At 38.1% G+C, this 26,704-nt stretch overlaps 1 protein-coding gene across 1 annotated transcript in view; it reads right to left on the minus strand.

The window, feature by feature from the left end:
* The window catches only part of SORCS2 (sortilin related VPS10 domain containing receptor 2), a 559,300-nt gene that overhangs the window by 51,859 nt on the left and 480,737 nt on the right, over positions 1-26,704 (minus strand). Inside the window, 5 exon segments of the mRNA XM_027686434.1 lie at positions 187-294; positions 1,715-1,806; positions 9,578-9,654; positions 20,846-20,948; positions 22,327-22,473. Coding sequence (XP_027542235.1) covers positions 187-294; positions 1,715-1,806; positions 9,578-9,654; positions 20,846-20,948; positions 22,327-22,473 — 527 coding nt within the window.

The raw sequence follows: 26,704 nt of genomic DNA on the forward strand, positions 1-26,704 counted from the left end.
GCACTCAGATAATTTCTAAGTCAGGTTACATACCAGGGCAGTTTGGACATGAGTGTAAGAGTCTGTGTGACTGCAAGAAGCAAAAGCCACTGACTCAAGGACTATCTCAAACATGCACAACTGAAAATATGCTCAAGTGCATAAGCAGAGAGAGCCCTGAGAGCAGAGATGAAACCAAAACCTTACGTCATGACCAGTGTCTCATCTCCAGGTTCACTAAGTAATCCATCTACAAAGACTGAAGTGCTGGTAAAATTATGTGTGCTCCAAGTCTGGCCTTCATCTATGCTGAACCTGTAAAAAAGCAGAAATGGTTTTCATTTCCAACTATTACTATACAAAGCAGAATTCACTTAATAAAAAAAAAAAACAACTCACTACTAAAGCCTAGGATTTTTGATCACAAAAATACAATATGCCTAGACAGTGTATCATACTAATGTGATCTTTTTTTCAGCATCATATCCTGTGATTCACATCTTTATGAGAAGGTGTATGATAAATTTGCAGCAACAATAAAAATTCTCAGGGAGATAAAAAGAGTTCTGTCAACAAACTATCTTCCTACCTTGTGGCTTCAAAAGCAAGTTAATTTACACTTCATTCTTTCTGGTAGTCTCTGACTAGAGACCTGTTAAGCAGAGGTCAGTGAAACAGGAGAGGCAAAAGAGCCCAACTGCTAAAACATGTGGGAGATGCAGTAACTGCAGGCACCGAGATGATGATGCCCCTTCACAACTGCTACCAGCCACTCATGTTGATGAATCCACAAAACATATTTCAAATATTCTATGCATCCAAAATTTAGGAATCAAAGTCTCTTTTCTTCTGTACATTTCCTCCAGGTCTTTTGAACAGTAGGTTAGTGATGATTCATTCTAGCTAACCAGGTACACAGTTAGTTCTTATTACTGTATGCAATTCTGCAAAAATGAACCTAGTCACAAGTGATAAAGATCTCTTACAGTTTTTTATGCTGAAAATCATAGTTCTGCATGCCATTACATAAGGTTACCATATTTTGCTGCACTATCATGCAGTCTAAAACTCAATAATTTATAACAAAATGCTTTGCAGCAAACCTTTCCTCCTCAGCCAAAGAAGCTGAGAAGGCCACTTGCTGCATTATCACTGTATGACAGGATCTATGCACACTACAAACTGTGTTTCTGGCAGACCGTATTACATGGCACATAAGCACACGTAATGTTGCCTGTTGGCTCTCAAAGTCTACATTATATTGCTCTTGCCAGAGAGACTCAGGGCTATTCTCCAATTTCACTGTGGCCCTGGGAGAGGACAGAGATCTATTACAGTACCAATGAACTATCCTGACTGCATGCCTAAGCCACATATGCATCATAAGTTGAGCATCATTGACATGCACTGCTGGTGTCAACCAGCAGAAGATAACAATCATGCTGAACATGACTTGTACTGTAGAGTTCCAGAATAGCCTTTGAAGCAAAAAAACCCTACACTGATGCAAGGAAATTTTATTATGATTAATGCATTATGCCATGCTATCTTCAGCACCATGAAATAATCTTTAAGAAAACATCCAACTGCATTTTATTGACTTAATGAATGTTAAATTAAGCTGACTCCAACTGTGTTTCATACATGATCATGTTAAAATGCTTATCTTTAACTCTGAACTTTGCCTGAGGTCTTGAATACACAATAGCTCTACTCTAATTGACTGTAGGATTACTTGAGTATTTTCAGAGGGATAGAGGTGTCTTTGATAGCCACAATAACTCCACCATGGTCCAAGTACAAGATATGGTGCTCTTCTTCAAAGACCTACAAGTCAGACAAAAAAAGGCCAGCTAAGCAAATGTACAAAACAGCTGAAATAAAATGTACAAGCAAACAAGGATTAATAGACTTTTATATTTTACAATGTCCACACTTCAAACTGAAAAGGACATAAAAGTCAGGTTAACTCCTGTATTTGTTCCAGCTGTAAAAGAAAAGGAAGTTAAGTAGGTGAATCACAAAATGTTCAGGTTCAAATCACAGTCAGATTAAACTGCCTAAAATGATTTTAGCCCAAGATGATATTTCTCACAGTGTGCATTCTGCATTCCTTCCTATTATATATCACTAAGTGACCTATCACCTTACTTTGGTATTTGCCATATTCCGTGTACCTTGCAGAATAAAATGCTTTGTATTTTAATTCTAATAAAAATAGGAAAAGTATTGCTGCCCCTGACTTTCTCACGTTACCCAGAAACTACAGAACTTGAAATAATTGGTACAAGTATGTTTTCTGCATTTCCAGTGTCAGTGATTTATTTAAGTTCAAACATGTGATCTCCCATGGAGGCCACTCCGAGTTTTGAACCAAAATACATGTAATACTGATTTAATGGTATAAATGATTAAAAATTTCCTAAATTATTTAAATTCCTTTTCTAGAAGTCATCAGCAGTACTAAAATAAATCCACAGGTAGATATCTTCCCTTTCTTACATCTGAAATCTGTTTTAAGACATGGTTTACTTGTGTTATTAACATGTGAAAGTTCATTTAACACAAGAGCAAGTGGTAAGGTGAGAGTTATCACACACACTAGACAAACACGCGGTAAAAGCAAAGGTAAAACCCATAAAGGTTAGCTTTACTTTGCTGTGTGAATGAAAAAATATTGACAATACAAATGCTTTCTTTCTTATTTCCGGAAAAACTGAGTGCTACATTTAGAGGATTTATCAGCAAGACTGAACCAGAGCTGCAGTGGAAATATCCTAAAGCACACCCACAATTACTTTAAAAAATAGTAAGCATTTAATTTGAGTTGAGAATTCAGTCTTCCTCTCATCTAGCAAGAACATATTTTATGGGAATCCTAGGGTTTCAAGTGTCCGATCAGTTCTTCAATGTTGCAAATTTACAGGCAAAACCCTGATAAGAGGCATTTATAGTCCTATCTACTTATTCTACACAGCTGCATGTTTTAGAAGAGATTTCAGTAAAGGACAGACATTAATTTTAGATGCACTTCAAAAGGATGAGATCAGCTGGAGTTAGAAAAGCAAGCAGAGTTTTGATCCTCCTCTAAACTTTGTTTGAACTTCCGCTCAAATCAAAATACAACAGTTTATGCTGGGACATGAAGTCTCCCAAAGCTTCACCATCATAATGAGGATAAAGGAAGCTGGTATCTGTACCAGTTTATCCAAATAAGGTTTTCCCAGAGAAGAAGCATGGCAGTTCCCCACATACCATTTTAGTATCCTGCTTTAGCACGGCAGACACATTACACGCATATCAATGCCATCATTATATCATGCTTTTTTGCACACACTTCAAACATTTTATAACCAAACTGTATGAAATTCCTTATGAAAGCAACCCTTCATCTTCAGTACATTGAAAAGAATTAACAATTTCATGCATAAAAGTAAATATTTATCTCTACTTTCTGGAAATGAAAACAAGACAAACAGTTTGCAAAGGATTTAGGCAAAAGTGGTCCCAGTGTCAGAGCTGAAGTTCAAAACTGAGAACATACCTGTTCACAGCAAACCACAAATTTTGATATTTGTCACTCCACTAACTAAAGCCAGGCAACAAATGTGTTGTGATCCTTACTAATAGACAGCCACTAAGGAACAAGATTTTTATGACCTATTTATGTAATTTTTCAAGCACGTTATGTGCCTTACAATCATAATATCAACTTCTATTCTCTTCCTCTGTCCCCTCTGCTCTAAATGTTTCTTTTTCTGTGTCTGTCCCAACAACTTCAGCAGCTATTTCAGGTCAGAATATCTGTTGGGTGGAATTATTAAAACTCCATGAAATCAGTGAAAACACATTAAAACAATCCGATTTTACTCTGCAATGCAGAAGTTTCAAAAATAACCAAAAATTCCCAAAGTCACTTGCTTCTCTCATCAAGTGTCATCCATTTCTAGATTCAAAGCTGGAAATGGAAGTTTCCTACACAGAATAAGCCAGTTGGACTTTCCCAGAGTTAAAAGGCTGGAATTTTAGCCTGTTTTGCTGTGCTTAAAGTTGTTACCATCCACCTCCTGAGATGTCTGCAGGAAAACAAGTATTCTCGCTTAAACAAAGGTTTTCCAAGTTGTTTCGATGCAAAAGAATTTAACACGGAGAAATAATATTCCAATAAAAAAAGCACTAGGGTAAAGTTCCAGAGATCTAGATTCAGTTCCTAGACATACAACAGGCTTTCTGTTTATTGGCTTAACTAAGCATTTTACTGCTATAAGAGCTACTTTGGTAGCAGATCAAATATGAAAGGTTTTTGCTGTTCATTTCCTTTTATTTATGCCATTTCTTTTGAAAGCCAGACCTTTCTCTTACGTTGTCCTATTTCAAATACAGTGCTGTAACAGACACTGTTGAAATAGCAACAGCAACCACAACTGGGAACAGAAATTAGTATTTTAAAGAAATAAAATCACTTATATGTATACACAAGGTCATCCTTAGCATTCAACAGAGTATCCTAATATTTCATGTTCATTTAAGCATTTTGTGATACTGTTTTGCTGGTAGAAGAGACAAGGAAGCCTTTCAAATAAACTTATCTGTTCCATGAGTCCACCTTAGGCTATGCCTTCATGGTCCACTTGGCACTTATTTTTATAGTTGGGCTCAATGATCTTCAGGGTCTTTTCCAACCTAAACAATTCTACGACTCTACAATTCTGATTCTAAGCCCATGTAGTTCATGATTGTCAAGGTGAGATTCCCTTCTCCTACAGACCAGTTCACTGTTGCTGCATGGTTGTCTAACCTGCTTATCAATCAGCTCCTAAACTACTGCTATTTGCAGTCCAATGTTGTACAGTATACAGCTACGAATTTCAGTTTTTCTTTAAAAAAGAGCGATGCTTTCAAGATATTTCAACAAGCAGCTCAGGCGCCATGCAATAGAAAGGCAGAAGAACAGCTAGGGCCAACCCAAGTGGTATTGTGGTTACTTATAATCAGAGTCCTTGTTTTTACTTTTTACATGAGCTGGCAGAATCAGGACACAGGAACAACCACAAAACCACAGATGAAATGCAAAGAGTAAATTTATTCTCATTACCTGACCAACCAGGGGCTGAAGCAGCACCTGGGCAGAGACACACAAGTGGGAATGCAGGAACTGAAGAGCTCAGTCCGTGTGAAAGGATCACCCACCATGCTGTTTTCACATGTATTTCAAGGGTTTGCTCAGCCATAATTTACCACTCTGCTTTGATCTTTCAGGGGATCTCAAGCATGTGTGACAGTGTGCCTCTAAGTCTATCACAGGCCTATGTTATCTAAACATAGATGTTCTACTTGGCCAGCACATAAGGTCAAACAACAATATATGTGGGTTTTGACACACGAGCTGCACATCACCTGACTGCATTTATAATCCTCCTCACCAAACTTTCATTATTTCCCCAAACATTTCCATTTATCCCCAGTATTTACTTAATTTCACAGAACTCCCACTTAGGGATTTATTTCTATCTGTAAACACTGGCCGTGTTTATACATAAGTCTTCCTGAACTCTCCAATGACCACACCATATGCAAGCTATGGAAATATGGGTTCAGGTGAAATCATAGAATCATAGAATCATTAAGACCTCTAAGATCATTGAGTCTAACCATGAACCCTGAACACTTTCAAGTCCAGTACTGAACCATGATCCTAAGTGCCATATCCACATGTTATTTGAACATTTCCAAGGATGGTGGCTCAACCACTTCCCTGGGCAGTTTATTCCAATGCCTGACCACCCTTTCAGTGAGGAAATTTTTCCTTATATCCAATCTAAGCCGCTCTGGGTGCAAGATGAGGTTGTTCCCTCTTGTCCTATTGCTTGTTATCTGGGAGGTGAGATCAATCCCCACCTTTCTACAACCTCCTTTCAGGTAATTGTAGAGAGCAAGAAGGACCTCCATGAGCCTTAAAATCATTTAAGTATATACAGTTGGTTAAGAAATTATGGAAAGAAAATGATCAGCAGATTGTTGTTAAAGTGAGAATGTATTACAAACTCAGGGAGTGGCTCCATTTAAGAATCACAAACTGTATTTGCATCAACAGTGTGATGCTAGTGCAAGGAATATAAATCTTCTGAAATGGGGTGCCAGTAATGTCAAAACATCAAGGGCAATCATTTTGTTCTGTTTAGCACTGACAAAATTTGTAATTTTGCATTCAGTTTTACCATGCTTCAGGAGAGGCATGTCATATTAGACAGTCCAATAAATGAGGAACAAAAAGGAAAAAAAAACCCCACACTTCAAAAATTTGATTCACTAGGAAAATCAGTGGATTTGAGTTTGCTGTTTCCAAGGGGGAAATCCCTACAGTCTGGGTAGACCTGATAATCACCTTTCAACATCTAAAAAGTTATTCAAAGGTGACAGGAAACCACTCCTCTCTAAAGATAAGAAGAAATCACCCTGTAGAATTTGTGAAACTGTAAGAACAAGAGCAAGAGGAACAGTCAGCTTATGTAAAATATTCAGAAAAATCTGTGAAGAATGGTGAAACACCATGTAGCCTGAATCTCCTAAAGTGAAGGATTAACAGTTATTGCAGAGATATTCCTAGTACATTTGATGTTGTCTCAGAGTACGTGGTTGAATTACATGATCTTTGATCTTCCCATAGTTCTATATTCCTATGAACCAATATTGCTATTATTTCAAGAAAGTTTTTAATTAATTCCTTGAACTGCCTTTTTCCTAAGTCTCTTATGTTTACTTTTCTGCATTGCTCTGTCTCTATACACAAACACAGACTGCTCCTCTTCTAGTCTGTGAACAGCCCTGCAACATTTTGTGAGCACATGAGAAAGGTGCCAGGCACTCACTAATGAGAAACACAAAGTCTCCAAGTCAGAAACTTAAACTCAGATGAAGAGTTGTGCCAAAGCATGGGATTTGTTCTGCATTCACCAGCTCACAAGACCTGCTGTTACTGAATTATTTAAATTCCCATATCACCTGACTGAAGCCTTCTCTCTTGTTGTATGAATGCCAACAGAGAAAGGAAATGTACTGCTGTCATCTGGAAGAACTGTTTGGTCATGAGCAGTGAGGCCATAAAATACTTGCAATAATCTACAATTTAATTCCGATTGCAAATATTAGGATTGAGTAAGCTCTTTCAAAGGCTTTGAAGCAGTTTTAATTAAAATAACGCTAGCAATGGTGTTTTCCATTTCGACTGTTGCAATGAGGGATCAGTTTGTGGTTGGTTTTACAGCATGAATAGGCACCTTAGGGTCAAGTCACAACACATATCATTTACCTGAGTGTCTTACAAATAAAAAGCAGTAAAATATGGATTTGATCCCCTTCACTCTTTTCTTCCTATTTTTAACCCCAGAAAAACTATAAAACTTTGGCAAATGCTGACAATAAATTATGAGACCTCTATGAAGTATTGAACAACACAGTACCCATTGTAAATCCTGGAAGACTTTTGCATTTAAACACCTATTTATCATATTCTAGGTTTCAAGAAGGGATTTGGCATAAAATTTTATCTTTTAAACATCAAAAGACATGCTCATGACAAAAATAACATATTTCTCTTTAAAAGACCTTTTAAAAGCAGAGTATTAATGGCATCCTACAATAGCAATATAAGAAACTGTTCGTATTTTCCTCTTTTAACCTTAAATTCCCCAAGCTCAGTAACACTACTGAGACCATTTTCACATTTAATTGTTCTCAGAAAATAACTAAATTTGATTACAGCTAAACACTAAACCACTATTTTAACTGAAATGAAATTATTTTTTGACATGCTTTAGTCCTTTGAGGGTGGGTTTTTTTTTCTCCTGGATACACATTATAAGTAGAATCTGCATCATATTGTGTATTGTTGCTATATACATATATATAGAAAGAAAGTATCCCTGTGAATAGGCATTGCTGAGTGTATTGGGTTTGTATGGCTTCTCTGAGAAGCTGCCTGAAGCTTCCCTATGTTCAAACAGAGCCAACACCAGCCAGCTCCAGGATGAGCTTGACCAAGGTCAAGCCAGTCGGACAGCAGTAGCACCTCAGGGATCATGTAATTAAGAAGGTGGGGGGAAACCTGCACAGCAGCAACTGCAGCAGGAGAGAAGAGTAGAGAATATGTAAGTAAAACAGCCCTCAAGACACCATGTCAGTGAAGGAAGGGAGGAGGTGCTCCAGCTGCCAGAGCAGAGGTTCCCCTAAAGCACATGGTGCAGGCCATGCTGAGGCAGCTCTGCCCCTGTAGCCCATCAAGGTCCATGGTGGGGCAGAGATCCACCTGCAGCCCATGGAGGAGGTGGATGCCTGAAGGAGGATGTGACCCCATGGGAAGCCTGCGCTGGAGCGGGTTTGCTGGTAAGACTTGTGACCCCATGAGGGATCCATGCTGGAGCAGCCTGTTCCTGACAGACTGCACCCTGTGGAAGGGTCCATGCTGGAGCAGTTCATGAAGAACTCCAACTCATCGGAAGGACTCATATTGGAGAAGTTCATAAAGAACTATTTCCTGTGGGATGGACCCCACACTGGAGCAGGGGAAGAGTGTGAGGGGTCTTCCCCATGAAGAGGAATGCACGGTAGAGAAAATGTGTGGTGAACTGACCGCAGCTCCCATCCCCCTGTGCTGCTGGGGGGAGGAGGCAGAGTATCTGTGAATAAAGTTGAGCTGGGAAGAAGGGAGGGGTGGGGGAAAGGTATTTTAAAATTTGGGTTTATTTCTCACTATCCTACTCTGTTATTAATTGGCAATTAAATTAATCTTTTCCAAGTTGAGTCTGTTTTGCCCATGACAGTAATTGGTGACTTATCTTGACCCACAAGTTTTTTTTATATTCTCTCTCATCTGTCCAGCTGAGGAGGGTAGTGATAAAGTGATTTTGATGAGCACCTGGCATTAAGCCAGGATAAACCCACCACACTGAGACAAGGCAGTTTAGGATACATAATAAAAGCGCAATGCTTTAACTGATTATAGGCAGTGGAAGCAAAAGACTTCCAGAATTCAGACAGCATTACCACATCACTGTTCTCTTTTTAATACTTTGGTATTTGTATTCCCTGAATTTATTAAATCATACTAAAAGACATTCAAAGATTTATTATTTTTTTTGAAAATATGTTTTCACTCAGTTTCAATGAAGAACAAAGTTTATGCTTAAATAACAGTTTTCAGACTATGAAGTTGAAGAATTTCTGCCTTTGTACCTAAGCCATGTCTTTTAGCTTGGAATGTTTGTACTGGAACATCTAGCCCAAGTCTACCTCATCATTATCATAGGAAGATTATTTAAATTATTAAAAAACTAAATAGACGCTATGTTTTTTGCATAAGATACTTTTAAGATCTTTAAGAAGGGATTTGCAAAGACTCAAATTGATCAGGCTGTCAGGTTCCAATGAAATTTGAATATTTTCATCTCTTTAATCTCTTAGTTTCCAAGTAAAATGGAGATAATAATGGCCCCCTCCTTCAAAAGAGTGGGTATCTAAAGACTGGTTAAGCATTATAAAATTCATCACATTTGGTACATTAAAATTATTTCCAGGTTCCTCGGTGATTTATGTTTCCTACCTGACGCCACGTGTTTCCACAGTCAGATGTTATGTACATCTCCTCTTTATACTCAACCAGCTGGGACCCCAGGTTACCTGTCACAAAACAGGAGAAAACAAGTGTTGTACCCAAATGAGCAAGAAGATTGGATCTAGTCCTGATGCTAGTCGCAGTAAGAAGTTTCCAAGTCAAAGCAAGAACTAAACTCAGGTGATCAGGCGTACTTAATTTCTGGTAGGACCAGCAAAATCCTTGAAAAAAAAAATATGTACACTTTTAAAACCTTCCTTTCCATTACTATCTTGTCCATTGGTGGGAGCAACGAGGCTTGATTCAAATACTGAAATGCAGAAGACAAACCAATGTTTTAGTTTTGTTGCTGCATGCTGAGAAACTATTATAAAACAACACATATTTAACATGTAAGTATGAAATATCCATGAACTCAGAAGCTTTATCTTAACCCTAATCATAGCCTGTAAAAGTATTCATGTTGAACTCAAAATGTTAAAATAAAATATTTTATCTGTAAGACTGGATGAAGTGATAGCAAAATCTAGAATCTGGTCAAATATGTAACACTGAAAAGAGGGGACAGGGCTTTTGAAAAATAGTGTAACTGCAAAAGAATTGAAAGCAGAATGACTTGATTTATCTAAATATTGACTAGGAAGATACTGAATATTTTGACAAAAAGTACTGAGGAGAATTCAGATTGCTGCAAATCTAACAGAAGTGTTAAACTTGTGGAAGATGATCGTAGGTGCAGTCCCAAATACTGAGATCACCGTCTTTTAACATGTGGTATTTCAAATAGAAAACTATTAAACCACCAGGCAGTTTACAGTGTTCTAGGGGAGAAGCAATCATGGCACAATATTCCTTCTAAATGCTATTCTCCAGGGGATTTTGACTTAAATATATGGTTTGCATGCTTTTACAGTAGAAATAAGATGAAAGTTACCAGATCCTCTTAAACAGAAGAGGCGGTGAAAGAAAACACTTGAGATTAGGATAGCAGTATGAAATTCCACTTATGTGTTATATAAGTAGCTGATTTTAACCACTAAAACAGATCTGTTTATGCAGAATGTCCTCACTAGTGCTGAAAGGTTCCCAAGAGGAATGACAGTGCTCACTGCCCAAAATACATGTTCTATTTAGACCATCAAGGTTGCATGTGGTCCGCTGTTTAGTTGTATAACTCTACATTATTTAACCCTAAATACATCCTGGACAGGATTAAGATATTTATAGTGAATCAGGGAATTTATAGGAGTCAGTTAATTTCTTTCAATTGCATCTGACATTTCAGAAGATGCCGCTGCACTTTCTCGGGTTTTCATTTTTCCAACCCACTTCACTCTCTCATTTATCAAATAATTCAGCACAGATTTAGTTGGTTGTGTCATTTTGAAAAAAAAAGACCCTATTCCTGTAGGTAATGAGATTTGACAAGGTCAGTACGACATGGATGAAGGTGGTGTGGACTGACCACCTGCTTAAGAACCAAACTCCTATGGACGAAGTAGATGTAAGACCTGTGTGAGATACTGGATCTAAATCTCACTGAATTATTGATATGGGTCAGAACCAACTCACTGTGAGTGTGTGTGTGTGTGGGGGAAAGGGTTGGGCCTAGACCTGCAGGTACATGGTAAGGCCTGCACATAAAGCCTGCTGAGAGCATGTGGCAGAGCCAACACGGCTGAGCCCATGCAGAGGACATGGCAGAGATGAAGCCAGCTCTCAGTTGAGGCAGACCTGCTGGTAGCCCACCCACACCATGCCCCTGGAGCCTGTGACTGGCTACAGCACAACCTGCTCTGGCTTGGAAGGCACTGACCGGATATCCTGCCTGGGAGGGAAAACTGAACTCTATAAATACGCGAGACTCCATATGAGCCTCCTCTCCTCTCCTGCAACCTGAACCATGTGAACCATCAGATCTTCTCGGTAACTGTTTTTCCTTTCCTCTCTCTCCTTCAATCTTTCCTCTTCCTGTCTTTAGTCTTTTAATCTATTTTCTTCTTTTACCTCTTTTCCTTCTCTTGTAACTTAAAACCAATGAATTGTGTTTTACTAAAGTTAGTATGTTGATTGTTTCCAATAGGTGTTTACTGTGGAAGGGGTCTTTGTGCTGAGTGTTTTACTGAAATATTTTTTCTTGGTTGTATTTTACTCCTGTAAAACCTTTTGCCAAAATATCTTATTTTTCTCACTAAATTAAAAGAATTTCTCTTAGAGAAGAGTGTGTGACTCTTTCTCTGGACGCTAATTTGAGGTTATAACGAACTACAAGGCTTTTAAAAAGTCTTAAATAAAATGTAACCACTCTGGGCAGCTTATAGCTTAAATCTGGAGTGTAAAAACCTGCAAGATCAAAAATGTGCCAAAACCAGCTTAGACTCAAAGCGCAAGGATGACCCATATGACTGCTATTGGATGTGACAGCAGTTACTCCAAGTGGGAAGGAAAGGGAAATGGGTAACTCTGGAGTGAACAGCCCCTATTCTTTCCCAACAAACATCTTCCTCTTCAAAAAACAGCCCAGCTCTAATTCAGCACTGGGGCCTGTCCGGCACACGGGCTCACCTTCCCAACACTCTGCCTGCTGAGTTGGTCCAAGCAGCAGGGATGGCAAGGGCGATCACATGGTTCACAGAAGAGTTATTACTTTTTCATAAGGCTGTTTAGCTTTTAGAAACAAAGGCCCAGCAATCAAAATGAAACCTCCATGACAGAAGTGACAGAAAGCTACAAACACATCATCAGTGTTAAAGAACAAAAGAGCATAGACCTAACTAAAGGTTAAATTTAAAAAAAAAAAACAGATTCAAACTTCGGTTTATTCTGTCCAGTAGTCCTTGGAATACTACATTTTTTGTTTACATTCATGTTGCATTCATTTAGGTAGATCTTCTAGTATAAGAGAAAAAACCTCCAACAATGAATCATGATAAAGTCATAGAATATAGTCAGTTGGAAGGGACCCACAAGGATCATCGAGTCCAGCTCTTACCCTGCACAGGACCACCTCAAGAGTCACACCGTGTGCTTGAGAGCATTGTCCAAATGCTTTTTCAACTCTGTCAGTCTTGGTGCTGTGACCACCGCCCTGGGGAGTCTGCTCCAGTGCCCAATCACCCTCTGGGTGAAGAACCTTTTTCTAATATCCAACCTAAACCTCCCGTGAATATAACCTAATGAAACAGTTCCAAAAGGTAAGCTTCACACATGAATTCAGTTATATTTTCTCTCCAAATACAGCTTTAAGATTAATCTGCTCACCAGAAGAAGATATGAACGAGAAATCACCTTCCCAGGGTTAAAGGAAGGGAAGAGATTTGATTCACTGCTCATACAAAATATATTTCTTTTGCCATTCTTACTTTCCTCTGTGTAGTTTTCACTGGTATATGCATCTGCAAATAGGTATATTCTTGTGCTTCTGCAGTTATTCACGGAATGTTTTCTATGGGACAGCTGAGGACAGAAATATTTATTTGCTTGCTAGAATCTAAAGTATTGTTGTCAGTCTATACCCTTTTTTGCATAGATATCTTTAATGAATACAGTGTTAGTTTTGCTCCTGGATAAATGCTGTTTATTCTACCTCTTTTCACCACTTACTAAAATCTACTTGCATGAGTGGGTCTTTATTTCAGGAATTGCTATGGATCTACACTTTAAAGAGTTCAGTGGTAAATTGCCTTGCTAATGGAAAATTAGTCTGTAAACTAAACAGCATCAACTTGTGCTTCATTAAAAAGCCTTTTCTATCCAGCTGATATGGTAATGACTGAAATATATTAGCAACAGTGCTGTAATTGCAGCTCTGTCAAAAGACAGACATGAACTTCTCCCAGTTCTGGTTTTACCTTCACTGCCTTTTCTTGATAAATGAGCAAAAGGAGTTGGTGGGCTCATTTATAATTCCATTCTGGTAAACAACTGATGAACAACAGCATCGAGTCTGGGGTATTCCTTTGGGAAAAGGGACTTAAGTGCTGTTTTACCCTTGAAAGCAATCCATCCCCAGGCCAAGGGTGAAAGCCCAGAAGTGGTGCACGCAGGAGCTTCTGATTGCTGACACAATATTTAATTGTGTCATAAATGAAGGCTGTAATTTTCATGACTTCCAGATTTTCTGGGAGACACAATTATATGACATAATTTTGCAAACTTTATAAAGTTAAGTCTTCAAGCAGATTAAGAAAACCTTTCTGTAAGGAATGATAAACCTTTTCAATGTAGTTGGAGTTTGCTCTGTGGGTCCTGCAGAAGATGTCTTGCTGAAAAACAGTGTCAGTGGATTTAGAAAGAAAAGGCAGTTGAGGCCAAAAGCAGAAAACCTGCAGAACCAGCGAAGACAGGGAGGCTCCTGCAAAGCACAGGGGGCTATTTGCTGTGGGAAGCATCCCTGCAGCCAAATCTGAGAGGTGACAGACAGAAGGAAACTTCCAGGAACACACAGGGGTATGTGATGACTTTCTTAAACAACAGATATCACTGAAAACTGTTAGCCTGAAAAAGTAGAACTGGAATAAAACAAAGTTCTTCAAAGAACTAAGTGAACTCTGTACAGCTTTATTAGCAAACCTTTCTATTTAATGTGTCACACAAAAGTTATGAGTTTTCTCTATTTTAAGTTACATTGTTTTATTTTTTAATACTCTAATAAAAAATAATGTCAATGATGTGGAACATTTTGTACTTTTTGAGATCTAAAATAAAGTGCATAATTTTAGGCTCTAGCTACCTCACAGTGTGTCGTGTTATTGGATAAACCAGCTAACTAAACAAAGCACATGTAATGACACCCCATAAACCCCTTTACATCAGCCTCAATTCGCATCAAATTAAGTGCAAAAAATCCTGACATTAATAACATTGCAAATAAACAAATGCAAAGCCACTGCAGCACTCAAAGTAGGACTGAGATATTCTGAATGTTTCCATGCCATATCTGAAAATTATGAAACATATTTGTGGTAAGTGTGGCAGCCAATAACACATGTGCACAACTGCCATTGTGATCAAGTGACACAGAAGGGGAGAAACAGACAAATTATGCTCAACCAAGACTGGAAGGCAACACCTACAATGTTTAAGTACCATTCCCACCCACCAAGTGCTTGGACTGTACCACACACCCACAAACATCAGTGTCCTTTTTGCCTAGTGAGCCACACCAAAATCTGTGCTTCTTATGACAGCTGTAAATATCTGCAGTAACTCCTCAGGTGTGCCACTACAACATGGAAACTTTTCTATCATTTTAGTAGGTCTGTGTTAGATCTCAAAATTCATCTTGGGTAACAAATAAATGTAATCTAATACACTGAAGGCAACTCATGTTCATACTGAAAAAGTTACTGTGTCTGGAATGGGTAATCAACTGCAGGCATGTGCTGGTTTGGGCTGGGGTAGAATTATTTTCTTCATAGCAGCTAGTACGGGGCTGTGTTTTGGATTCGTACTGAAGTGGATGATACAGGGATGTTTTTGCCACTGCTGAGCAGCGCTTACACAAAGTCAAGGCCTTTTCTAGTCCTCACCCCACTCCACCAGAGAGGAGTCCAGGGGTGCACAAGATATTGGAAACGGACACAGCCAAGAGAGATGACCTCAACTGACCCAAGGGATATTCCAGGCCATATGTCATCCCATTCAGCAATAAAATGGGGGAGAGGTTGGTGTGGGGGCCACTGCTCAGGAAAAGATTGGGCATCGGCTGGTCGGAAGTGAGCAACTATTTTGATTTGCATCACTTGTCTTTCTTGGGATTTATTTCTCTCTCTTTGTTATTTTCCTTCTTATTACAATTATTATTATTATTTTATTTCAATTATTAAGCTGTTCTTATCTCAATCCATGAGTTTCCTCACTTTTACCTTTCCAGTCTCTTCCCCACATCCCACTGGAGGGGGAATGAGCCTGTGTGGTGCTTAGTTGCCAGCTGGGCTTAAACTATGACAAGGTTGTATTAGCCAGAGCTATAAAAGGTATCATTTTAACATCGCTTTTGATCTAAATGACCTGAAAACTCCTCTGACACACGACAGAGTGTTCCCCATCCAGTTTCATGAAGTTTTGTTTGTAATACAGAAGCTTCTCAAGTTTGTCTCATACTACTTTATATTCTTTTTGTAACTAAATGACGGGGCAGGAAAGAAGACTCTTACGTGTGTGTCTTCTCCAAGCCAAGGCCTGAGGGACCATTTACATCTGAATTATCCTTAAACACTCCCCCAAAGGCTTTTCTGACCAACACAGCCACGATACTGTGTTACATGGATTCTTGGCAAGTGTCAATAAGACTGCTGTTGTTATGCTCGGACACCTTGCTGCTTCTATTCAGGAAGCAAAAGGAAATGGCCTGCATTTTTGGGTTTTTTATTAAGGGTGGTCATTTTTCATTTCTGTTACTTGCATTCTTATAAATCTTTTCAAACTGTGCTTTGGGATACAGGAAATTCTCTTTCTCTTTTTTACTCCTACTGAGTAAAGGCTGATTTGAAGTAACTGGGTAAAATCACACGTTCCATCCTTGCAAGGGTGGCAGTCCCAAAAACCAGAACACAGAGGCATTAACTACTGTTTAACGTAGTTCTCCAAGCTGTCTGCAACTTTGCACATGACAGTTTAGCACAGAGATGTGAAAGAAAGCCCTGTATTTTAGTGATGACTGATGTCCAGCCAAGCTCTCTAGAAAGGTGGTATAGCTGTGAAAAACATACAGATCACAAGAGGGTAATTAAAAATCTTCTTTCCTCAGGCATTTCGGAAGGTTCCTACTGGGTCCAGTGACAGGACCCAAGGGAATGGCCTGAGGTTGTGCCAGGGGAGGTTTAGATTGGATTTTAGAAAAAGGTTCTTCAACCAGAGGTTGTTGGGCACTGGAACAGGTTCCCCAGGAAGTGGCAGCACCAAGCCTGACAGAGTTCAAGAAGCGTTTGGATGATACTCTCAGGCACATGGTGTGACTCTTGGGGATGGTCCCATGCAGGGCTAAGAGTTAGACTCAATGATTCTTGTGGGTGTCTTCCAACTCAGCATATTCTGTGATTCTGTGATTCTGTCATTCTGTGAAATATAGGAGATTACTTTCATTTACAATTTACCACTAATTTGCATGTTTTAAGTGCTACTTATCACTGTGTTTACCCATATTTTTATATGTGACTTTAGACATGCTTACTGTGAGAAGAAATAATCCCCATATGCAACACCTAGATAATCCTTCTAATATGGAAAATCTTTTCCAGTCACTTAAATTTAGCATACATGCAGACCTACCAACTCCAAAAAGAGACATGTGCCTTGCCTGGATTATTGGTAATTAATACAGTCATAACATCCCCTCAGGCAATGCACAATAAGCTAAAATTTCATGGTTCGTAAGCTTGTAGTCACAGCGTAGAACAAACATACAACCAATTTGTATTTAAATGTCCCAGACAGGCAGTTTTTGCCTGGCAAGCTGAAGATGTGTTCAGCTGAGGAAGTGGGGAATCAGAATTGAGGAACATGTTGATGTGACAAAAATTCAAAGGAATTGCAGGATATTCACGACAAAATGCACAGGAAAATGCTCAATCTTCTCCCTGTTCCCTCATCCTTTTTTATAGAGGCACCAGGTATACTACTTTAGTGAAAAATGATAGAAATTCATCACAATGTATGCAATGTATTTGGGCCTAACATGACAAAAAGTAAACAGAACTTTTTCAGCACTTCCTCAATTTGTGTGAATGTGCAGAATTTACTGCTTGCTTGATTTGCCATCTGGATAGGAAGCTAAACAGGTAATTATTGTAAACTAGCACCTGAAAAAGTTATCCTTCTCTAAACATTTTTCATAGAAAAGTCCTTCACAAGTTTATAGTAAAAATTTGCACATGAATTGACACACATTTCATAGCTGATGCTGTGAGAAATAGAAGTTGTTGCCAATATTAAGATGCACAATCAAATGTAAATGCAAACTCCTATTACATTTCTTAAAGAGTGCAAAGCAGTTATTTAAAAGAATACTTTGGTATACAGCTATAAAATTTAATATTCTGTCTGCACAATTTATACATATTCATAAGCTAAAAATATGCATTCCTGAGAACTATTTATTCAACTTTAATAGAGTAGAATTTTTATTTGTAAATATGAGTTTAAAAAGATGCAATTTTAAAATCCCATTACTGTATTTTCCCAAATGCTCTAGGTGTTAATGCTGTTCACCATTTAATTTTTTTTTTTAATTAAAACAGTATTCAGTAGTCTCTGAGCTCTGATTTTGAAGCACAGTATCAAAACTGTCCTTAAGTCACAGGTTAGCTTTTCCATTACCACAAGCAGCTGTGCTGTATACACTTTCTACAAAAAAGCCAAACTCCATGTTAAAGGAATTTTTTTTTTATTTTTGATTGATAGCCACACTGCTATAATTGAGACCATGAACCTCATGGTTCTCATGGTTAGAATCCATATTTCTAGCTCGTATCCACTTGTTTGCATTACTTGTTTCTACCCCATGGTTACACTTTCAGGAAAAACCCCATTTTCTTTATTGTCCTTTATTTTTCTCAGCTAATGGGGTTCTTGTAAATATTCTCTATTTCTATCAACTGCCAAGTAGGTCTTCTTAGCACCTGCTCACTGGTCCTGAAAATTTATTATCAGAATTGTATACATTCTTATTAATAAGGTCGCTGTACAGTATTTTGACAGAGTATTAATATTTTCATCTCTCTGTTGGCAATTATTTACCTACTTCACCCTCACAATACATTTCCCTTTTTTCAGCACAAGGCACTGATGGTTCCTAGACATGGTGCGATCAGCTGACATTCACAGATCTTTATCACCTTCAGTCATTTCGAGAGATGTGCTCTCTCTAAATCTAACATTAAAATTCCAATAATATGTGTTGTGGCCCAAATAATCTGATTTCTGCATGTGCTAAGAACATAGTACTTGTGTCGATTTGCATAGGATTATCAGTTTCAAGGGTCAGGCCAAAGGAAATTTAAGCTCTCTGTATGTAAAGTATTTCTGATAAGAAGTGTAAATTTACAGGGATATCAGGTTTGCCAGGTAAGACTGAACATATGCACTGAATCCAGATGACCTGAGCATCCAAATAACGTAAATGCAAGTCAAAATCAGAGTTGATTCAGGTCATCTGTTGGCAAGGGGATGCAGTTGCTCTATAAAATGTTTAAGGCTACAAAAGAAGTCCCTTCTCTCTGTTTGCAGTTACATGACCTACAAGAAAAAGGATGTACTACTCTCAGGCAAATGTTTCCCAGTTTCACACCATCCATCCCGGGTTTTTAGCCAGCTGCTATGCTATTCCCATTACACTATAGGTTGCTTTGGGGACCCCTGGTGGCCTAGTGGTTAGCATGCAGGACTCTCACCTCTGCGACCCAGGTTCGAATCCCAGCCAGTTCCCCGGGCAGATGGAACCCGTTAGCCCTGTAAGGCCATCCATCTATGAGAAGGTCACTCTACACAAACCTACGTCCTGAGGACCTCACTGCCATTGTCCAAGCGTGCTTGGCCCCGGCAGATGAACCTTAGGATTAAAGGGTGGGCTCAGTTCAGCGCAGGCTGTGTCTCACCAAAAAAATCCATTGCGCAGGCTGGAAAAGTAAAAGACCTTTCCCCAAATCTTCGTTCGCGAAGACTGGCCATTATTATAGGTTGCTTTGCAACCAAGTCAGATTTAACATATTAGTTCAGTTCCTAATGATATTTGGATGTTATCAAAAACACTCCCTCATGATCACATGGAGGAAAACTGTTGACAAGTTTACCTACCTGGCACAGTAAGAGACAGACAGCGATAAAATCTCACCTCACTCTAGAAAGGAGTTAAGGGCAAAATACACTTCTACAACCTGCCCTCCCTAATACTGTCTCAGAGAAGAGTGGACTTAAAAAACCTCTACAAATCCCCATCAAAAGATCAGTTCAACACATCAAATTATAGTGCAAGAAGAAAGAAAAACAAAATAGGAGTAACGGACTAATTAATTAAATCTCATTGCTTAATTTGCTACTGGAAAGCATTTAGGCACAATACGATGGGGCTAAAATTAAGAATCTACTTTTGGAGTACCTTTATGTAAAAAGAAGACATCTGAAATGGATGTTATTTTTTGAAATATTTGAATTCATAAAATGTGAACTGAACACATATTAGAAATCTATCTACAAGGGCACTGTATAAATTCTTAGTCTCATTTGTATCAATAAAAACATAGCAGCATTTCACCAGGTAGGTCTGTCTCCAGTAAAATACTTTAAACTCCCTTCACACTAGGGAGAAACTTGAAACCTTCAGTTACATGGAAATACTGCCAGCTGTCATTCTCTTTAAACACCAAATATGCTCACCTTGATATTCTCAGGAAATTTTCAATTTAATAAACTCTTCGCAAGAGACCAGTGTAAGCTAAAGCAGAAGCCATTATTCATTAAAAACAGATATACTTTTATGAAAAGAGAATGTAGCACTCCACCTAAACATAATCCATAACACAAGAATAAAATAATGCAATTTGAAAAAGTGCTTAGAACAGATAACGACTTGATAATTTGAAACAAAGAAACAGAAGATTAAATAAAATTAAGAGATGGATCACAAGGATACAAAGTAAAACAGAGTTACGCAAATATTTTTCTTGATGAGCTCAATACTGCAATGGAATTTATTTCATTAAATGCCACTTCAGAGTGACATGACTCCATATGTATGTTATAATGGAGAAACCACAACCAGCATTGTTCCCAACACAGAGACACACAGGTCTCTTTCAATTTCTCTCTCTTTAGGCAGAAAGGAACTAATAAAAATTGCAAGACAAATTATCTGTATCTAGGTTTAAAAACAAAGGCTTGGCCAGCGTTTACATCAGTTTTGCTGGGCAATTCATGATGCTGGAGGCCCTACACGTCACTTCCAGAGAAAAAGAATTCAGGATATGTCCTTCAGCCACCATCACACCTCCACACTGCACTAATAGGGAAGGAGGTACTACACAGCACAGCAAAGCATAATGTATACAGGAACGTGTTATAGATCTGCCTGAAAAGATACAGCTCTGGGCCTTCAATTAAGTTTTATTTAATTGTTCGATCAAGAGATTCCCTAAAAGATTATTCTGCAGGAAAGCCTTATTTTGGCAACATTCATAGCATCATATTTTTATAAACCAAAAGTTCTACAAAGAGCCACTGCCACATTCCAGGTCTTAAAACACAATGTCATGTAGTTACCTGCCCCCATTATGAGCCCTGGTGCAGTGTCCTTCGTGTGGACTGTTCCCGACACGTAGGGATTGTCTGCCCACCGGAGATGGAGGTGAAGGTAGCAATCAGGCTTTTGAGGGGGGAAGAAGAAGACAATAGGTTTTACAAATAATGGCTAACAGTTATACTCCTACAATAATGAAAGCCCAGAGAGAGAGAGCAGCTTCAGCAATGTTTGTCTTCACAGAGAAAAAGAATGGCTGTTTCCCATGGCGCCAAATTCCAGTCTGAAATATCAACCTTCACTCTCTAACAAGAATCACTGATGATGTCTGTGCAGTGTGCCATTGTTTCAACAAAAAGATTTCCAAACTCAAAGAAGTTTGTGTGAAATTATTGAATAAAACCCCCTTCCACCAGAATAATTGCTTAAAAATGCTAACTAACAGCAACAAATATTGCACGTTTGTTGGTCCCAGGTAACCGGTAAAATTATGTTTAAGAACAACTGCTTGGACTGAAAATGTCTTTTTTAGTAAAAAGTGGTATGAAAAACAGCTTAATGACTTTTGGTCACATCATCTCTCCTTGCTAAGCAACTTACTATTTCTTGCCCTTTGTGTAGTGGCACTCAAAGGTCATATTGTTCACAGCAACTCCAGCCATGAGCTTTACCAGGAGCAGGCTGCCAGCACCACCTGGGAGCCACTGCCACTGCGATCTTTCCACTCGTCTCGGCTTGATCTGGATCAAGCCCTGCAGACTTGAACCTTGTAGCACAGTCTTGAACTCTTCAAATAGGAACCGGCAGCTCCAGCCTTCCACTTCTGCTACGTGGAGAGGGAACAAAGCTCTGGCAGAGGCAGGACCACAAGCATTTATTTTGCCCACCAATGCAGAGCTTTGAGTACCCAGGAGCAGAGAGTCAGTGAGAAAAACACAAGGTTTTCAGTATAGCCTTGCAAATAACAAAACACTATGGGTAGCTGGTACATTTAAACAAACAGAAATAACATTGTCTTACAAAAAGAAAGGACTTTTTCATGCAGGTTACTGTGGTATTTATTTTCAAGCAACTGTAAGAAGTCCCCTTTAACAGGGAACCTTGATTTAATATGAAAAAAATATGAAAGATGAAAAGAGAAAAATTATTGATAAACTCTATGTAACTCATTATGTGACCCTTATATCCAGACACAAATGACTGTTGTCATGATTATTCTGAACTGGGTTGTGTGGTTGACACAAAAAAAAAAAGTCCTCTTTGTGTCAAAGTGACCTAAAATACGAAATGAAGTGCAACAGAGAGCCCTGACTACTCACTCTACAAGATGACAGGACTAATAGCCTGTGAAACCATAGCTCATGCAATACAAGTAGATTTGTCTTCGAGTTTGGCTGGTGAACTCAGCATAAAGCTCTCGGGCTGTTGGAACTATTGCACATCCTACCATACAGATAATTCTTGTGCACTTTATAGAGAGGATAGACAAAAAAGAACGACTTACAGGTTTGCAGTTTGTAGGTTTGCCATTCATATCAATGTCTGGAGGGTTTAGAAAATCCCAGTCACGGCCTTTGTTGTAGGTTATCAGAGTCGTAACTTTCCCATTAATTTTCTGGTTGGCCAGAAAGACTCCTTTTACACCTCTGACCTGAAGCATACAGGAGAGAAGTTAATATCCAGCACATACACATTTTTTCAACAAGGATTATCCCTGATTAGCTGCTCTTTTGTGGCTCTGAGCTGTATCTCAGGTAGTTTCTCCTGGAAACTGAATAGAAAGCTAATGATACCTTAAAAATATAAAAGGAAGGCAAAAAGACAAGAGGAAAGGGAGAAAGGGGGAAGGGGAGGACAGTTACAAACTGACTTGTATTTCTAAGTCTATTTAAAAAGTATATGCAATTCTCTCAGTGTCAAAAGGCTAAACAAATTACATAGAGTTTATACAGCAAAATACAAAAATTACCATTTCATGGCCTTACTGTTAAAATTACAGCTCTGCATTTTTTAAAATATGGACATCTCTAAAATGCTATTCTACAAATGATGTAAGCAATTTTTAACAGCCACCTGACTTTAACACTGAAGTCCTTTGACCCATGTCATGTGAATAGTACACAAATAGGTTACAACAACAAAATATCCTTTAAAATAACACTGAATTAAAAAAAAAAAGTTGAAAAAAAAAGGTTTACAGGTTCACTCTTCCCTTGGGCTGTTATTTTATTTCAAAACAGCCTGTATCATAAAATTATTACAACTCAAAGTGTCAAAGTTAATGGGGATAATTTTTAGAATCAACCTGACAGTAATTGCACCTTAATATGTTTAGTTCTAGACCTAACATTTATGTTATTAACATATTAATATATATTCCACCCAAGGGCATGAGATAAGATCTTGTATTAAAATTGAAGGTTTCCTTAAGAGTGCTCTTATTTCCCTTGTGATTACTTATGAGATCTCTTGAATTTTTAAAAAATTCTGGAAATGTGTATCAATTCATATACCATTTCCAGCACAGTAGAGCTTGTTAATCTCCTTGGGTGCTGGCACATAACAAAACCAAAGCATTCATTACAAATAAATGTACAAGATAGCCAGCTCTTTGAATGATCAGGAATGTTTGTCTCTTGATGACATTCTTGAACTTTAATTTTTTATTTGAAATATTTACTGTTCTCTTTTTTTCCAACTACCAGTTATTAACTCCACTTAACAGAAGTCTACATTCAGGGTGAAGATAAGGCATCCCTAACATCAGGCTACATATTTGATACTCACTGTTTATAAATATTGGAACTGACCCAAACCTACAGAGAATAAAAATATTCTGCTGGTTATTGTAACAGCTTAAAACTTGGAAAAATATTTAAGTTTATACAACAAAATTTTGTATAGTCATTTTAATACCCTGCTCTCTCATGATCTCCTTCTTCCTTAAACCCCATGCATATATGGTTGGCTTACTTATCCAGAATGCTGGAAGCTCAGAACTACCTCCAAGTCAAACACACCATAAAAGTCAACTACTTAGCAGTGCAGGTGAAAAAGGAAAGGAAGGGAAGAAACGAGGAACCTGCTTTCCTTACTTTAAAAGCATTTTCATCTTGCTAGGGCTTTTTTACATATTCTACCTTTGAGAAACAGCACAGCCATGAAAAGCTTGGCAGTTCAAACATTTACGTGGGAAGGCAGACTTGGGGTAAAAATTCTATGTGTGTCTTTCTTCCAGTGAACACAATATTAAATATTTAAACAATAATTAGGTCAGGGACTGCAGCTGATGTTTCCCTCTTCATTTATGGATGGCAAAAACAGTGCTGCATCATGAATACTTTTGTTTCCTCTCTCTCTTTCCCCCCCCCCCCATTCTTGTTTAATGAATATTTAATCATTCAATGTAATCATCAAATGAGAGTCAGGCTAAAATTTTCTCCATTCTCACTCTCATCTCTAATCTAACCAAGCTCTAGGGTAACTTCTCCTCTCTAGAATATGGGACATAAGTGTTTGAATCTATCAAACATTGAAAGGTTATGAAAACATTTCTTCTAGTGTCTCAGTTAACTTCTCTCACTGCTGTTTTAAAAGATAAAAGCTGACCAGCACTTCACAGCAGTTGTATTTTGAATGAAAGGCAAAAACTCTGCTTGAAATAATAAATAGGTTTCAGGTATCCATTTTCCGAGCAAGTTCAGAAGTATGATGTTCAGAGTGGTGCATTAGCCTAAAAACCAATAACTAATATAAAATTATACCATGTAAAAAATGGCAGCTTTAAAACACCTCACTTCTGCTGTAGCACTTTCTATTTCATTTGTCCTGTGGCCTATGCAAATACACACCTGACTCTTTCTGTAAATATTGTAAGTGCTTTATGTCAGATCTATCTTCTGCATTAGATTGTGATCCCAATGCACCCAATTTCTTCTGTACTTTCTACTCCTTGACTCAGTTCCCTAATCTAAAATTGGGAGATTAGTATCTTCCTATGAAGAAGGGAAAAGATTAACAATAAGATGGTATGGAAAAGAAGACATTACAACATTGTGCAGTGCTCAGTTACTCTGATGAACACTCCAGCAGCTACTCAAGACAGATAATCACAAGAAAATTCAAAAGCACCTTTCCATTGATTTTCTTTGGACTTTCAGAGCACCTATTTTCTACAACACCTTATAAACCTATTTTCTGACCAGGTTTTCTGCTGTGACACTGTGACACATTAATCGCTGATTGTTACATTTCTGATTTTACAGCCAAACAATATTCTGTACTAGTTGGTAGCAAGAAGAACAGTTCAGATGGCCCCACAGAGTTTATTAGCCGCAGTTACTGAAATGCAGAAATTACTGCTATATAATACATATTTGTGATTAAACTTTAAATATATATGATTTGTTGTTTGGGGAAAAAAGGCATGAAGAATGTCTACTGCAACTTGTGTAGCTCTTACCTATATGAGGAGTCACAGCAAGAACAAATCTAGAAGTATACAATAGTATACCCATTCTGCAAATTTTTGACTGGTTCACATCGGCAACACTAGATATAATTTCAAGGACATGCCCCTTGCATACAGTCACATATTTCAAGGGCATGCTCCTTTTGGTCAGTCAATTAATACTTAACTTTTTTTTGGTTAAGTATTTGGGAATTATTCCCCTTTCACACATGCAATGTGAAAAGAAATACGGTGCAAAAAAGATAAAGCATATAAAAGAAAATGAATACAGAGAGGCAGACACCTATTAAAGATTTTATAGCAGATGTACAAGTAAAAGATGAAGTGGGGTCAGCAGAGGATAACGAAGATGAACAGTGCAAATTTTAAGGAGAATTATACACTAGTGGAAAGAGAAATTGTCAGCCATTGTAACCCAGATTAGACCAAAAAATATCCCATCCTCAAGGACTGCAATATGTGTTCTATTTATTAGCCTTTATACTGGGTATATAACCCATACATCATGAGTACTTGATCACATTCTAGTAAACAAGATGAACACTAATTATTTATCATACAAGCTCTCTGGAAGCTGTGGGCTTTCTTACTGTATGCAAATAAAAGTGTTCTCCTATACTGTAGCTCTATTTCAAAAACAGCTCAAAAAAATTGAATTGTGTGGCTTCATTGTGGCTCCTTCAATTACTCTTTCTCATGTGTAAATTTTCTTTTTAATGTAGCCCTACAAATTGATCCAGCACACACAATAATCTAGGATCACATTATCTAATATGCCTTCGGTAACATTTGGAAATTACGAAATAATCAGTGTAACTGAATTAAGTTAATAACTTTTGTAGACAAAAGGACAGCCAGGGGTAGCATCTCTGTACAACTTATCTGAAATTGCATGCTACAGGTGATGCAAGGAGTAGAGTTTGCACCTTTTAGCCTTTTAGCTTTGCATCCCACAGGAGTGAGCAGGAGTAAAAGGCTGCAAACTAATGCTGCCAATAAATCACTCTGTGGGAATGTGGCTACACACCGTGTGTAGCTTCACTCATTAGGAAGCCTCATTTCTAAAAAAGGTAGAGCCTAGAAAATAATCATTGGTAATGAGAAACCTGATAGTTTTACTACAGATATTTAGAAACAAAAGGTGAAAGAAAGATGGAGGAGATAAGGAGGAAAAAATCACTATCATTTTCCCTCACCAAGAAGAGTCTAATTACAGCTATTTAAGAGTTCTGTCAGTGTGTGCCTTGTATCCAGAATTACTACAAACTTTTGCCAAAGAGCTTTGGTTGCTGTTTTGTTTGTTTGTTTGTTTTGTTTTGTTTTTATATTAACACCAGGCAGATTAAAGTGTAATGAGGGACAAACTGGGTCAGACCAAAGCTCCACTAGTTTAATATTCTGATAACAGCCA

The sequence above is a fragment of the Neopelma chrysocephalum genome, unplaced genomic scaffold (assembly GCF_003984885.1).
Source record: "Neopelma chrysocephalum unplaced genomic scaffold, ASM398488v2 Primary Assembly neopelma1_71, whole genome shotgun sequence".
Lineage (NCBI taxonomy): Eukaryota > Metazoa > Chordata > Aves > Passeriformes > Pipridae > Neopelma > Neopelma chrysocephalum.